The following is a 15,287-nucleotide window of genomic DNA, read 5'->3' as shown; positions in this document are numbered from 1 at the left end:
AAACACAAGCTGGAATCAAGATTGCCGGGAGAAATATCAATAACCTCAGATATGCGGATGACACCACCCTTATGGCAGAAAGTGAAGAAGAACTAAAGAGCCTCTTGATGAAGGTGAAAGAAGAGAGTGAAAAAGTTGGCTTAAAACTTAACATTCAGAAAACTAAGATCATGGCATCTGGTCCCATCACTTCATGGGAAATAGATAGAGAAACAGTGGAAACAGTGTCAGACTCTATTTTTGAGGGCTCCAAAATCAATGCAGATGGTGATTGCAGCCATGAAATTAAAAGATGCTTACTCCTTGGAAGGAAAGTTATGACCAACCTAGATAGCATATTAAAAAGCAGAGACATTACTTTGCTAACAAAGGTCTGTATAGTCAAGGCTATGGTTTTTCCAGTAGTCATGTATGGATGTGAGAGTTGGACTGTGAAGAAAGCTGAGGGCCGAAGAATTGATGTTTTTGAACTGTGGTGTTGGAGAAGACTCTTGAGAGTCCCTTGGACTGCAAGGAGATCCAACCAGTCCATCCTAAAGGAGATCAGTCCTGGGTGTTCATTGGAAGGACTGATGTTGAAACTGAAACTCCAATACTTTGGCTACCTCATGCAAAGAGTTGACTCAATGGAAAAGACTCTGATGCTGGGAAGTATTGGGAGCAGGAGGAAAAGGGGACGACAGAGGATGAGATGGCTGGATGGCATCACCAACTCGATGGACATGAGTTTGGGTAAACTCCGGGAGTTGGTGATGGACAGGGAGGCCTGGCATGCTGCGATTCGTGGGGTGGCCAAGAGTCAGACACGACTAAGAGACTGAACTGAACTGAACTGAATGTTTCTTAGAAAATATGGCACTCATGCAGGAGTCCCATAAAGCATATAATTTCTTTTTCAGCAGTCAGTTAAGGATTTTTTTACAAGCCCAAGTTTTCTCTCTCCTGATGTGTTTCTTCATGTTCACTTAGGGTATCTCAGGAGAAATTCCTTCTGTAAATGTGTGGTTGCCATAACTGAGAACAAATCAAATGAAAGCTCCCTTAGAATAGCAATTATTCCATCAGGTAATGAGATGATCATCCAGGACCATATTAAGTTGGGAAAAACACTAAAAGCTATGGAAGAACCGATCAACCCAAATAATACCCTCCTGTCAAGGTCAGAGCCATCTTCTTTCACAATTTTTCAATTTACAAAGAGCTTGGAGTTGTTTAAAATAGATGAGATTCCTGTCTTGGTATGTAAATTTAAGTGGAGAAGTTCTGGTAAAGAAGCCAGCGGGTGGATTCTGAACAATTCCAGTTCTGGCTTTATACAAAGATCATCCTTGAAATGCTTTAAAGAAAAAAAATCCTCTAGTAAAGGTGGTGGGCAGAAAGCCCAGCCAATCTTTGTGTCTCCTTAAGCCGGAAAAGACATTTTTCTCCTTCCTAAAAGAGCTTTAGGGGGACCAACAGGATTTTTACTGTTCCTGGGAGGCTATGGATGGCTCTGGCTTCTTTTTTTTTGGCTTCTTTCAATATGCAGAAGACCAGCTGCTTTTCATTCTAGGTCTTAAATAAGCTTGGTGTTAATAACATATCCCATCACTTCACTGGTAGTGTTTTTACAGTTGGTTTCTTAAGAGGATTTGCAATATAAAGTTCTCTTCTAAAAGTGCCGCTGCCTTTCAAAAAGGGCTATCCAGTCTTCTCGCCCAACGCCCACCCCATGGCTCACATGTAACAGGAGCCCCATAAAAAGCTGTTAACTTTGGGCCCTGTTAGTCATCAAAATACAACCTAGGATTTCACAATTTTTTAGTAACACTTTTTAAAATCTCATGTAGAGTTCCACCTTTCAAAGGCACCAGGAAATATTCATCTTTGTAGGAACATACGAGAGGCCTGCCTGTCTGGGTTACTGACATAGTTTATGACAACTTTCTGAGAGCAAAACAGGTCTGCCTTGGTCTCTCCTTCTGTCCAGGGAAATGATGTTGGCAGCGTGTTGTTGCCAACAGGCACCTGGTAAGACTGGTCAAGAAGGAAACTCCTTGGCCAGTTGGTGAAGTATCACCACATGTTTGAGGCACATTAAACCAGCCCTGGTGGGTGAAGAAAGAGGAGCTTTGCTGACCAGCACTTGCCACATCTGGCTGCCCTCCCAGCGTCAGGGCCAATGGCCTTTTGTGGTGAGACGTAGCCCTTCCTGCAGGCTTGGCACAAACCCACACTTTGGGGATTAGAGCTGAGCTCTGCTTCAGCTTCTGCTTTATGCTACTACCCTTATTCTCAGAGCACAGCACATCTTGACAGTTTTATATTCACATGACTCCCTCTCTAAGCCCTATTCAAAGTTTGCATCTGAAGAGAGAGTACCTATATTTTCTCCAAGACTCTGCTTGCCACCATGCAGTCAGCGGTGGTTTCTGGGATGTGTGATACAGAACCTATTTTCATCCAACTTGGATGCAACCCAGAGGTTCTGACCCACTGAAACCTTGATAGACCTGCTGGTATTTAGGCCAGCCTGATTTACTCAACTTATTTTTCTCCTTCCAGTCTCCTTAATGTGGAGGAGTGTTCCTAATCTGATAATTTGTTCTTTTCTTACAGGCTAAAAAACACCCAGCTTCTCATAGCTTTTCCCCTTCATAGCTTCTCAGCTAATTCAATGGTCCTAGTTTCCGCTCTGTCCTCATGATCTCGCCAGTGGCTGCTGGTTTCTCCCCCATCTTTCCAGCATCCCCTGTGGGCAACACTTAATCCTGCTGCTCCTGCCCTGGGAAGTTGAGATGGTCCCTGTCCTTTGTTTCTGTGCTCAGCTGCTGTACCCTAGCTGTGTTGTATTTGGGGAGGGGGCTCCTCTCCCAAACTGAGGCTGGATAGGCAGAGCCCCCAGAGAGGGGAAGAGCCACCAGCAGCCAATCTGGGGGTGGGAAGAGTAGGAAACCCAGGCTCAATCACAAGGAGATAAATATTCACTCCTGGGGTTTCTCATCATCAAAGCTGGAACCATGTAGTTCTTCTGGAAGCCACTTCTGCCCAGGGCGTGGGGATCTACGCTTGGCCACAAGTCTGGAGGAATCAGGGGGCCAGGTAGTCTGTGAAGTGGTGATGGGGGTATGGAATGAGGGCACAGGGACTTCTGGGCTCCTGGGTATTCTGGAACAGTCAGGCTTCTTGGCGGAGCTCTAGGAGGTGGGCAGGGGCTGCGCGCTCAGAACAGTGAAAGTGGATGGCTCTGGGAAGTGCCCTGGTTATACACTAGGAGCCTTAGGAGCACTTTGCCTTCAGGGGGCATGCGGGGCCGGACCGTGGACCCTCGGACCATTTACCCCGTGTTGCCGAAACTCCTTGCCCTTCCTTGCAGAGCCCGCAGCCAGGTAGCTCCTCTGTTGTCAGATCGCCCCTCCCTTCTCTCTCAGACTACTGCCGGGCCTTCTGGTTTCTGTCCCCCACTTTTCTTTCTCCTCCAGCCCCCATTCTCTGATGATCTGCCTGAGCCTGGATGGTCTGGCAGCAGCTGCCGCCTCCTTCCCACAGGGAAGCGGGGGCTTGGTGGGCAGAAGGGTCTTGGCCCCGAGAGGCCACAGCTGCTGGCCTGTCCTCTCCCTCCTCCCACCCTCATGCTCACCCCAGGCCTGCTCCTCCTCTTCTCCCCCGCTGCCCGTCGCCGGTCCCCTTTCTAGCCGGGATCACAGCAGAGTCACCCTTCCTGCAAGAGGAAAGGGAGGTTCCTTCACCTCCCCTTCGTCTCACGTTCACCCTACCCTTTGCCCGCGTTCCCCAGGACCTCTCCTTGGAAGCCACTATGTTTCCAGAGAAGATGAACAATGGGATGCTGAGAGGCAGCAGAGACCAGGAGGCCATGGCTGTGCCTGAGGAAGGCCCTGCCCAGCTGGGGACCAGCCCCATCTTCATCCTCCAGGAGACCTCACTGTGATCTGACTCGGGACCCTCTGTCCACATTCTGCCAGGCACACCCTTCCCCCCATTACCTCAAGCCCCTTGTCTCGAAGGCCAGGACTGAATCACTGTGTCTGCCCCAGGCAGAGGGTAGAGTTGTCACATACAGGGTTAGGGGATGAGGTGAGAGCTTTTGTTGACCATTGCCAATCTATTCTAGAGCAGAGATTCTAAGAATTTTTGGTCTTAGGATCCCTTTACATTCTTTAAAATGTAGGACTCTGAGAAGCTTTTGCTGTGGGTAATTTCTGTTGATATTTATCATATTAGAAATTAAAATAGACTTAATTTTTTATTTAAAAATAACATCAATTAATCCACTATATGTGACTATACATAACATTTTTATGAAAAATAATTACATTCCATATTGGAAAATATTTAGTGAGAAGAGGGGCATTGTTTTACATTTTTGCAAAAATCTTTAATGTCTATTGTAATTAAGAGCTGGATTCTCCTATCTGCTTCTACATTCAATCTGCTGTTGCAATATCCCATGTCGTTTGGCTTCTGGAAAACTCCATTATACTCATGAGAGACTAGGAGTGAAAAAAGGCAAATCGCATCTTGTATTATGAAAATAATTTTGGCCACTTAGAGCACAGAATGAGTCTCAGGGACCCCCAGTGTTCCTAGACCAACACTTTGCATATCTGTGATCAAGAGCAAAATTTTTCTATAAAGGGCTAGAGTTCCTTCACAGGAACTCTAAATATTTTGGGCTTCTCTGTCTGTGGCAGCTATTCAACCCTGCCATTGTATCAGGAAAGTAGCTATAGATTGTATGTAAACAAATAGGTGTATCTGTTTTCCAATAACTTATTTACAAAATCCGGGCTTCCCAGATGGCGCCTGCCAATGCAGGAGACACAGGAGACTCAGGTTCAATCCCTGGGTTGGGAAGATCCCCGAAGATCCCCTGGAGGAGGGAATGGCAACCCACTCCAGTATTCTTGCCTGGATAATCCCATGGACAGAGGAGTCTGGCAGGCTACAGTCCATGGGGTTGCAAAGAATCAGACATGACTGAAGTGACTTAGCACAAAATCTGGGGCTGCATTTGGTTTGCAGACCATAGATTGCCAACCCCTGCTCTTGAATACCAAACTTGCAGGGGCCCTGGGTTTAGGGCTTAGGCCACACAAGGGAGAGGACATGCATCTCATCCATCAGGGCCGTCTGACTCATCCTCGCCCGGCTCCGTCCAGAGGAAGAGAAAGGGAATTTCTCAGACAAGACTAGGTTTCTCTGTTTCTAATCACTTAGTTCTCAGTTTAGTGAAATCCACAGTCTCCACCTTAATATTTAGGTATCCCTTGGCCAGCTCTGCTTTTCCCAAAGCACATCTAAGCCTCTGCTCTCTAACTGTGTTGCCCCTCAGAAAGCACAGGCACATCACACATCGGGCCCCAGGGAAGCCATCCTGGCCACCCCTATGGTGAGTGGGCACCTGGGGATGGGGCAGGAGGTAAAAGACCCCTCAGTGAACCAGCATCCTTCTCACTCCCAATCCAGGACACCTGAGTGTCATTTTGTCCTCTGGGCTCCTGTTTCCTTTTGGAGCTTTTTTCCCACATACCCCTACCCCCAGGGTCTCCCAGTGAGAGAGTATTTTTCTTTCTCTGCTACAGAGGAAAAAGAGCCTACTCTTGGTTCTGGTTCATTTATGGGTCAAAGCCTCCAACCTGACATCTCTTCTGGTTATTCCTATTTATCCCCTGGTCCTTTCCTTGGCAATGCCTGCCCTCTTGCACTCTTGCTTCCTGGTCTGGGCTGTGCTGGGTGCTCTCTGACTGGAGAAGGCTTTTGGAGCCCACAGGGCCTGTCTAGAGCATTAAGGAAAGCAGCTTTGCCTGGAAAGATCCCGAGGCAGATTTAGCAACTCCTCATGATGGCACTTGCACTCCCCAGCTCCCACCAGCTGCATCCTTCTCTGGCCCTCCTTGTCTTTTCTACCAGGGTAATGTGATCCTTCTGCCCTCAAAGGATGTGACATTACAAAGCAAAGGCTGGATGTGAACTGGGTGGATGGAGCAAGCTCCAAACCCCGAGTTAGCAGAAGAAGCCCCATGCTATGGCGGGTGGTGGGGGGCAGGGACCCAACACACCCTCAAAGCCAGCTTTCCCAGCTTCATCCCCAGAGAGATGGTGTGCTACCAGCTCATGAAGAAATTCATCTGTTCCTCTTCCGACCATGCTCAAACTCAACAAGGAAGATACTGCTATTTGGCTTTAAAAATAGAACACTCAAGCTGGACTTTTATGGTCTTGTGAAGAACGCTGTGCTCGTGCCCACCCACACCTGGTCTCTGCCCTGCCTGGCCCCGTCCAGCTGCCCAGAAGCGGCTTTGCACAAGCTCTCCGGGCCCCTCAGCGGAGATTCGGGAGATTTACGAGTCTGGCCTTGGCCGAGGCCTTCTCCCCATGGCTCCCAGCCCCGGTCCAGCTGCTCTCCCACATTTCACGCAGCCTCGGCTGGGACGTTCTGTGTCTCCTTTCCTGCCTCCGCCCCAGTCTGCTGAGTCACTCCCTCAGCCCCCTTTCTCCCGCTGTCCTAGCCAGCCCTGTGGAGGAAAAGCCGCTCCTCACACCAGAGCTCAGGCCCCTGGACGCTCCCAGCCAGCCAGAATCTCATTTGCTCTCATGGTGGCAACGGTGGCTTCTGTCTAAGGCTATCCATCCCTTTTGGGACTCTAGTTGGCCTGGTCCCTGCCTTTCCACTCAGAGGCATTGAAGTTTAACAAAAAGGTGCTTCCTTCTCTGTCTGGGCTTTAGGTGTCTGATCTGAAGCCACACCTGATCTGGAAAGTTCCTTTCTGTATGTGTAGACTCTGTGATCTTTCCTCAAACAACTTCTACAGGGCCAGAGATAAGTTCCATCAAAGCACTATCTGATTTCTGGCACTCCATGGCAGGACAGGGGGAGAGCCTGGGAGGGTAGTGCCTGTGGGGAGGAGCTGGCCTGAGAGAGCTCATTCGAAGACAGACTGTGGAAATAACTCGTGAGCCAGTGAGGCTTTCAGCCAAAATCATGGAAGGAACCCAGTGAACCCGGGGCCTATCTTGTTTGTCTTGGAGGTTAGGTGTCTAATACAATGGCAGACTGTCATTATTATCCCCTGGAAAAGATACACATTCTCCTTCTAAGGTCCTTCAAGGATGTAATTGAATCTTCATACATAAGGCCTTAAGGTGTTGGGATGAAATTTTAAACCAGGCAGCTAGGACCATGTACAGATTTCTCTGCATCCTGGAATGTAAGCAATGTAAGCTTTCTGGCTTAACCTGTAAATATAACTCATATCAAGAAAAGAGTGGAAGGCTGCAGGGCCCAGAGAGGGAGAAAATGTAGTGATGAGGGGCAGCTGGAGAGACCGTGTTGCAGATACGAGACTCTTAAATTCCTCCCTGCCTCTGATGTCGGGTGAGCATCTTGCAGTGCAAATAGCAAAGCATTCCCTTCTTCAGTGTCCCCTCTGTCTATATGACCCCAGCCCAGCTCTGTTTACACTCACAGCTGCCAAGAGCCAGTCTGGCCCCTGGTCTTCCCATCAGCCCCTGCAGCCTCTGCCAGCCTTGGCCGCTACCTCAGCCTCAGCTGCTACCTCTGTGCCTGCTGTCTTGCAATCTCCCAGGGTTTGTGGGAACCTCAGGGGAGAAAAGCAAGGGACAGTGCACGAATTTAACTTCCAACTCAATCAAACCCTTTCCTCTCCCACTCCCCTTGTAACTGCCACAAGGGAGCCCCTGGGGCGTCACCCATGGGTGGCAAGCTGAGGCTCTATCTGCTCCTGGTCCTCCTGAGCACTCTCATCACAGAGGTTCCCACTGCTCTGCTGGGACCTGGAGCCGAGGCTGAATCAGATCCGACGGGTGAGAGGCAGAATGAAGACAGGTGAAGCCTGGCAGAGAATCCAGGTCCCAAGGCTTGAGTCGCAGTCCAGGAGAAGGGGGCGACTGTGACGATCACTTGTCACCGGTTGCTGGTGACAGTGGCCTGGTGGGAAGATGGGCATCTGCCTCTCCAGAGACCTGGGGCCCGGCCTCTGCCTCCTTTGTTCTTTGGCCCGAGTTGGAGGCTGTGGTGGAGTCAAGGCCAGAGCACCCCAGGCCTCCGGCGTAGAGACGAGATCGCATCGGCCACTTCTGCAAGACACAGGGAGGGCACGAGAGTCAAACTCACTAGCAAAGCCCCTTGTAGCCCTTGGCACCCAAAACAAGGCCTTCCCTAGCCTCCCTCCCTGGGACCACCCCCCTCCCACCACCATGACTGCACCGTGATGGTGGTCCTGGGCTCACTACCACTCCTGGTCTCACACCTTCTCCCGACCACCTGAGCCTGGCTGAGAGGCACAGGAGGAGCTGTCTGAGGACAGCAATGGCCACAAGAGGAAACCTCCCCCACCATGGTGGGGAGGGAGGTGGGCAGCCGCCAGGGGCTGGGTGGTGGGGAGGGCGGCCGAATGGGGCAGGGAGAGGCTCCTCCTGACACTGAACAGTCCTGGCCCCTTCTCTCACCCAGCGCCTGCCCAAGTGCCTATGGCCGCACACATCAGTGCTGCCCACTCCCTCTAAAAGCAGCAGGCCTCTCAGACCCATCCGTCCTTCCAGCAGGCACGTGGGCAGTCCCAGAAAATGCCAGGTAGACTCTGCCCTAAGATCTGCCCTCCTCTTGACAGCCCTCCAACCCAGTGGTTGAGGGCCCCTGCTCCTGGGTAGCTACCCTACCCCACCAGGCTGCCAGGGTTCCAGCCCTAGCCGGGCTGTCATGTATTCATTCTTCAACATATTTATCCATCACCCACTTCATGCAACTGCCTCCCCTTGCTGCCATCTTACAGCTAAGGAATGACTGTGCCACCCGGGGACTCTGCACCAGGTGGCACCACTGGCATTTCAGAGTGACCCCTTTTTGTTTCAAATTCTTGCATTTTAGCTGTATTTACATCAAAGAAAAATATCTTAAGTCTCAAGACATTTCAGAACTATGATGTTTAAGGGAGAGAGACGGTGACAAGTATCACCCATAAAAATAAAGTTGCTATCCTCAGAGGGCAAAGATGACCCTTTATCACAGTTACACTCTGCAATCGGCAACTTACTCTGCACCCCCCACCCCCACCTCCACCCCCGCGGCCTGCCTAGTGGCTATGAGCCCGGGGTCTAAAGTCAGACACTCTAGGGTTCAAACAGCATTCAGACACTTAACCTCCCTAAGCTTTGTTTTCCTTGTCTGTAAAGTAATTCTCAATTAAAATAGAAAAAAAACCCTTCATTTGGTTCTTGTGTGGATTAAAAGATGAAAATGCTCTAAAGCCCTTAGTCCAGCTCCTGGAATAACTTAACATAATGTTAACACAATGTTAACTGTTATTGCAATGATTATTATTATTAATCATACTTTTCCTTCATGATCTCATTCCATTCCCTGGAAGCGAAGTCAGACTCACATTAGCTTCCTTTTTACGTATAATAAAATAGAAGTTCGGGAAAGGTAGGTGGCAGCCTGGTAAGTTCTGCATGCAGTACGCCCTCCTCCCTGATTTCCCAGCCCCTGCTGGTCCCCTACCCAGCCGGGTAGCTTCCAAAGTGATGTTTTCTTAGACCAACCCCTCCTGAGACAGAAGTCCAGAGGACAACAAGGCCCTGTATGGTGGGATGAAGGCCCTGGAATCTAGGAATCTCTCTAAAGTGTGTTTTCCTCCCCAGGCCCCAGCCCTGGAAACTGCCCACTTCGCTCCTCGACCACTAAGTGCCCCAGAGTCTTGGGGCCTCTTAAGAATTTCCCTCCCCTTGGAGGAATCACATTCTCATGGAGTCATTTCTAATCATCACCCCCACTGCATCCCATGAGAAACAGAGGGTCAGCCCAGTCCCAGGAGCCTACCTCAGCTTCTCTCCCTCTGAGAGAACAGAAAGCAGCTGGTCCCAATATCAGCTTTGCCCAAGGGATGGAGCCTGAGTCCAGGGTTCCCCATCCCAAACCCCCTTCCCCAAGGCCCCGGGCCTGCGACCTACCTTGAGAGGGTGCAAGTAGCGGAGTCCACGCAGGAAAGGCGGCCAGGAGGGGCCGGGCATCTCTTGTCCAAGCGTGCGGGTGAGGTGCGCTATGTAGCTGGTGGCCAGCACCAGCACGTCCAACTTGGACAGCTTGGTGTCGGGCGGCACGGCTGGCAGGGTGGCCTGCAGAGCCAGGAAGGCCTGGCGCAACGTCCTCACCCGGCTCCGCTCCCGCGCGGCATTCTCAGGACTGGCCTCGCTCTGTACAGAGGACCCCAGTGAGTGGGTCTGACCAGACCCCCATCGCCCCTGGGTGCTAAGTGTATCCTAGGGCAAGGTCTCCTGCCAGAGGAGTAGCAAGCCAATCGGCAGAGATCCAAGGGCCTCGTCCCCTCTTTGTCTGCTCTCGACCCAGCCCCACTTTACAGTGGAGGAAATGGAGAGAAGACCTCACCTGGGCTCAGAACTGCGAGTCCTGGCCGCCCTGGGTCCACAGGGAGCGCACAACCCTGCCCTGCTCTGTAGGGCTGACCCTCGGCCCAGCCAGGTTGTAAGATGAGGATGCGGCTGTGGTTAAGAGGAAAGGACAGCAAAGCCCACTGGCCTTGCTGCTGACAGCTGCTCTGGGGCCTTGGGAAACACCTCAGTCCTCTGGGTCTCAGTTTCCTCAAGAGAAGTCAGCCACCCTCTGGTGAAGGCCAATTCTGACTTGTCCCAACTACCCAAGCATGGCGCTCTGGAGTGGAAGTTGACCAGTTGGCCCCTCTCTTGGGCAGGACAGTAACCATGAACGAGACTCTGCCATCAGAGATGACATTGCAGCACCTCCCATGCCTGCCTCCCCCAGCTCCCTCTTCAGACCCCGACTTTCTTACCCGACCCCGAGCCAAGCTCCTGGCCCTGGCTCCTCGAGGGTTCGGGGCTGTTCGGTTCCATCTTTGGTTGCTCCAGCTGGACTCTTCCCACAGGTCCTGCCCTCTCCTGCTCAGGCGGCTCCTCTTCCTCTCAGTGCCTGCTAACAACCTCGGCGTGGCCTTGGCCGGGCTCTGCCCCAGTCCTGGCATGGCCCGTGCCCCTCTGGCCTCCCTCTGTGACATGCCACACCCCTGATGTGTGGTGCTGCAGCCCCCAGCTCCGGGACACAGTGCCCAAGGGAGCCCTTGGGCTCTCGCTAGCAGGGCAGGCTGGTCATCCAGCCAGCAACGTCTATATCTGAGGGAGCTGGCGCCAACTCAGTCCTGCTCAGCTCCTTGCTCTGGGAAAACCGCCCACCCGGCACAGCCCCCGCAAAAAGCCTCCTGACTGCCTCCCAACTGGCTGAGGGGTGGGGGTGCTGGATGCAGGGAGTGGCCAAGCCCTGGGCGGAGGCCCCTGCCAAACAAGGCAGGAGGACGGTGGGAAGGGAGCACCCTTCCCGGAGCCCTGCCTGACCCCACTGGTGGTCCTGGGATAGACCTGCAGCTTCAGCTTTGGGGCTCAAGTCCATGGAAGGGCATTGAACTCCCTTCCCAGTGCCAGAAGCCTGGCTGTGCACGTCCCTGAGAGGACCTTCCCTCGCCTTTGCCTGTGAGCATGACCTTCTGGCCATAGGTCCTCCTCCCCCTACCCCAAGAATGCCTCCTCTTTCCAACTCAGTTCTGTAACTCTTATCTCTTTGTCCCCCTGGAATACCTCCCTCCAGCTCTGCCAGGGGAAAAGCTGCTCATCCTTTGGGTTACGCCCAAAGGATTTCAACCCCACCGAACCCAGAGCCCACGTCTCCCTGTTTGATTGGTACCCCATTCTATGCACAGCCACACCGTGGTTAGCTTCCTAACAGTTCACTGTTCTAGATCAGTACATGCCAAGCACTGTGGTAAGTACTTCACACATATTATCTTATTTCTCAGATCAACCATTTAAGAAAAAAGACTCTTATATCATCACTTTACAGAAGGGAACACTGAGGTATTCGGAGGTGAAATACCTTGCGCAATGTCAAACACTGAGCAAGTGATGGAGGTGATGAAAGCCCAGGAAGTCAAGTGAGACTTGGAATGCTGCCCCTCACCCTATGTTGCTCTGCCTTGGGTGGATCACTCACATGTCTGTTTCCCTGTAAGACTCGAGGTCTTTGAAGGCAAGGACCAGGTTGTTTGCTGAGCTGCCTCAAATCCTCCATACAGCTGGTTAGGAGAGGACAGGCTGAAGGAATAGCCAGCCTGCCAGAGTCACCCCTACCTGACCTTGAGCTACCACCCCTCCCTGCAGCAGAATCACTGCAAGTCCCTTATCCCCCAATCTTAAATGCCAGCAGAGACAGAATAAGTAAAGGGAAAGTACAGAGAGGACAGAGAAACAAAGGAGGTTATACAGGGAGACAGATATTCAGCCAACCAGAGAGAAAGGAAAACAGAGGTGAAGTAATACTGACTTGAATGTCCATCAGTAAAGAGGTGATGACATTGATTTAGGTATATTCATACTGTGGAATGATATGCAGTAATAAGAAGCAAACCTGTGTATAGTGACCTGAAAAAACTCTCCACAATACACAGTGAAGTGTCAAAACCTAGCTGTAGATCACTATGTACAATAAGATCCCAACTAGGCAGTTTGACTGTCTAAGAGCAACACCTGGCTCAGAAAATGGGAAAAACCCAAAGTTCCAACAACTCCAACAGGCTGACCATCCTGTGCAGGGCTCGCAAGATGAGACTGATATGAAACATTTCTATGCTTTACCTGAGAGATATACACGTTCTCAGGGGCATAAGAACCCTGCCTTATACAAGAACCTCTCTGCTATTGAAACTAAGGGTCATCAGAAACTACTGTGGCAATCCTCTTTGGGGTCAAAGGTCATACTAATCTTGACAGATCTGTTCACTGTGCCCTCAGGACAGAAGAATGGCATTTGGATGGAAAAACCAATAACTGCATACTTTTCAGACATAACAGAACTTTCTTGTGTTATACGTGTAGTTACTCTGAAGTTATCAGATGCCAACCTTCAAGTGATGAGCTAAGAATCAGTGGGATACTCATCTCAAGACCCTCAGCCCTGTTTTGAAAAGCTGCCTACAGAGAACTCCACCGCCATAAACAGATAAATTGGGCATTCCAAATCTAACCGTCCGTGAGATGAGGAGTGGCCCATAGAATGAGTAGCAAGTATTTTCAGACTTTCAGTTCAATATTGTCTTTCTCAGAAGGCATTTGGGTGTGGCTAAGGCAGGCCTCTCCCAGAAGCTTCCATCCAGAGCCCATCTGAAATGTAATCAGGTCAACGCTAAAGCCAGACTTTTAAGGGTACCCATGAAAGCCCTTGGCAGATGGTAAATGGTATGATCTCTCTTCTTCTGGAGGAACTTACCTATCAGGGAAGGAAGGAGCTCTGGCTCCAACTTTTCTGAGTCAGGACACAGAGAGGAAAGAAAAAAAAAAATTAAAACTACACCTGCAGCCACGTGGAAAGAGATCTCCTTGTGCCCAAGTGCATTCCTACACTCTCAAGGAGCTCTTCTACCCATATGCTCAGTCCTCAGGACTGCCAAGTCATGGACAGTTTAACCTGGGACTTCTCAGACTTTCACCTCAGGACTCAAGACTTTCAACTCACCTCAAGACTTTCACTTCTCAGATTTGCATCCTCAGCAGGGATGCTAGAAAGGAAAGGAAAACTTACACAATGAAAAACAGTGTCCACAAAGCCCCAGAAGGTGAACAAAGACAGGGTAAGCCTGATGTACAGGGGTGGTGTTTCCCGGGTCAAAAGTCCAGGGGACGTTTCTATTGCTCCAGTAGCTTGCACAAGTTTCCTATCAGGCTGCAGAGCAGGCAGACTGAGCCTCTGCAAGCTTGTCTTGAAGGCAGCTATGGTTCTGAGGTCTGAGACTCATCTACAGGACACAACTCAGGTCCATGCCGTGCCTGGCTATCTCTGCTGGTATGGGACTACCTGCATGCACCTGTGTGGAAAGTCCTGGGAAGTACAGCTTTGTCCCAGTCTTGGGCTTTGTCCCTAACAGCCAGGCCATGGATATGGCAGGGCAGGTTCTGCCACATTGGTACAAATGGGCTTCATGGAGAACACAGACAGATGATGGGTGAAGGCACAGCTTCTGCCATGCGTTCTCTCTCTCTTTTTTAAAGTATTTTGTAATTTAATTTACTTATTTATTTTTGGCTGTGCTGGATCTTCATTGCTGCACTGGCTTTTCTCTTGTTGCCACGAGTGGGAGCTACTCTCTAGCTGCTGTGTGTGAGCATCTCATTGTGGTGGCCTCTCTTGCGGCGGGGTGTAGGCTCCAGAGCACAGGCTTAATAGTTGTGGCACAGGGCTTATTTGCTCTGCAGCACGTGGAATCTTCCTGGATCAGGGGTTGAACCTGTGTCTCCTGCATTGGGAGGTGGATTCTTCATCACTGAGCCCCCAAGGAAGTCAGTGTTCTCTTTTGAAGTTGGTCTGGGACATCTGTTTCTTGAGTAGGAAACAGGTAGGGTCCCAGGAACTGGTCTAACTAATGGAAGTTGGGCCTAATGGCTCCTATCTTGGCCTCTAGTACTGATGACAGATTCTCCTTCTCCTGGGCTTTGTTTCAGCACAGCACCACCAGCCCCCACTATTTCAGGCTGAGGACGAAGCCCCTTCACAGTTCACATTGGGACTGGCTCTGTCTACAGAGATGTGGAGAGGAAGTGGATATAGATAGAGTAGGATCATTTTCAGCCAAGAACTTGACCTCCACCTCCCAGGAGTTGTCATCTACACCTGGAACAATGACCTCTTGAATACTATTCATATTTGAGGTCCCTTTGAGAAAGAAGGACATCTTTTTTTGGGGGGGGGGTGTTAGTTCTAGAAGGTCTTGTAGGTCTTCATAGAACCGTTCAACTTCAGCTTCTTCGGCGTTACTGGTTGGGGCATAGACTTGGATTACTGTGATATTCAATGGTTTGCCTTGGAAACGAACAGAGATCATTCTATCGTTTTTGAGATTGCATCCAAGTACTGCCTTTCGGACTCTTTTGTTGACCATGATGGCTGCTCCATTTCTTCTAAGGGATTCTTGCCCACAGTAGTAGATATAATGGTGATCTGAGTTAAGTTCACCCATTCTAGTCCATCTTAGTTCGCTGATTCCTAGAATGTCGACTTTCACTCTTGCCATCTCCTGTTTGACCACTTCCAATTTGCCTTGATTCATGGACCTAACATTCCAGGTTCCTATGCAATATTGCTCTTTACAGCATCGGACTTTGCTTCTATCACCAGTCACATCCACAACTGGGTATCGTTTTTGCTTTGGCTCCACCCCATCATTCTTTCTGGAGTTATTTCTCCACTGATCTCC

General features: G+C 50.4%; 1 protein-coding gene across 1 annotated transcript; it reads right to left on the bottom strand.

The window, feature by feature from the left end:
* Positions 1-4,230: 4,230 nt before the first annotated feature.
* On the bottom strand, positions 4,231-11,485 carry TCF23 (transcription factor 23). Its single transcript, XM_081484120.1, has 3 exons — positions 10,827-11,485; positions 9,970-10,212; positions 4,231-8,097 (listed from the first exon to the last, which is right to left on the bottom strand). The coding sequence occupies exons 1-3, from the start codon at positions 11,046-11,048 to the stop codon at positions 7,918-7,920; spliced, it is 645 nt and encodes a 214-aa protein (XP_081340246.1). The 5' UTR covers positions 11,049-11,485; the 3' UTR covers positions 4,231-7,917.
* Between the last annotated feature and the right edge of the window lie 3,802 nt (positions 11,486-15,287).

This window comes from Giraffa tippelskirchi, chromosome 4, assembly GCF_054371585.1.
Source record: "Giraffa tippelskirchi isolate mGirTip1 chromosome 4, T2T-mGirTip1v1.2.pri, whole genome shotgun sequence".
Taxonomy (NCBI): Eukaryota; Metazoa; Chordata; class Mammalia; order Artiodactyla; family Giraffidae; genus Giraffa; species Giraffa tippelskirchi.
The sequence above is the reverse complement of the archived record's forward strand: the minus strand, read 5'-3'. Positions and strand labels throughout refer to the sequence as shown.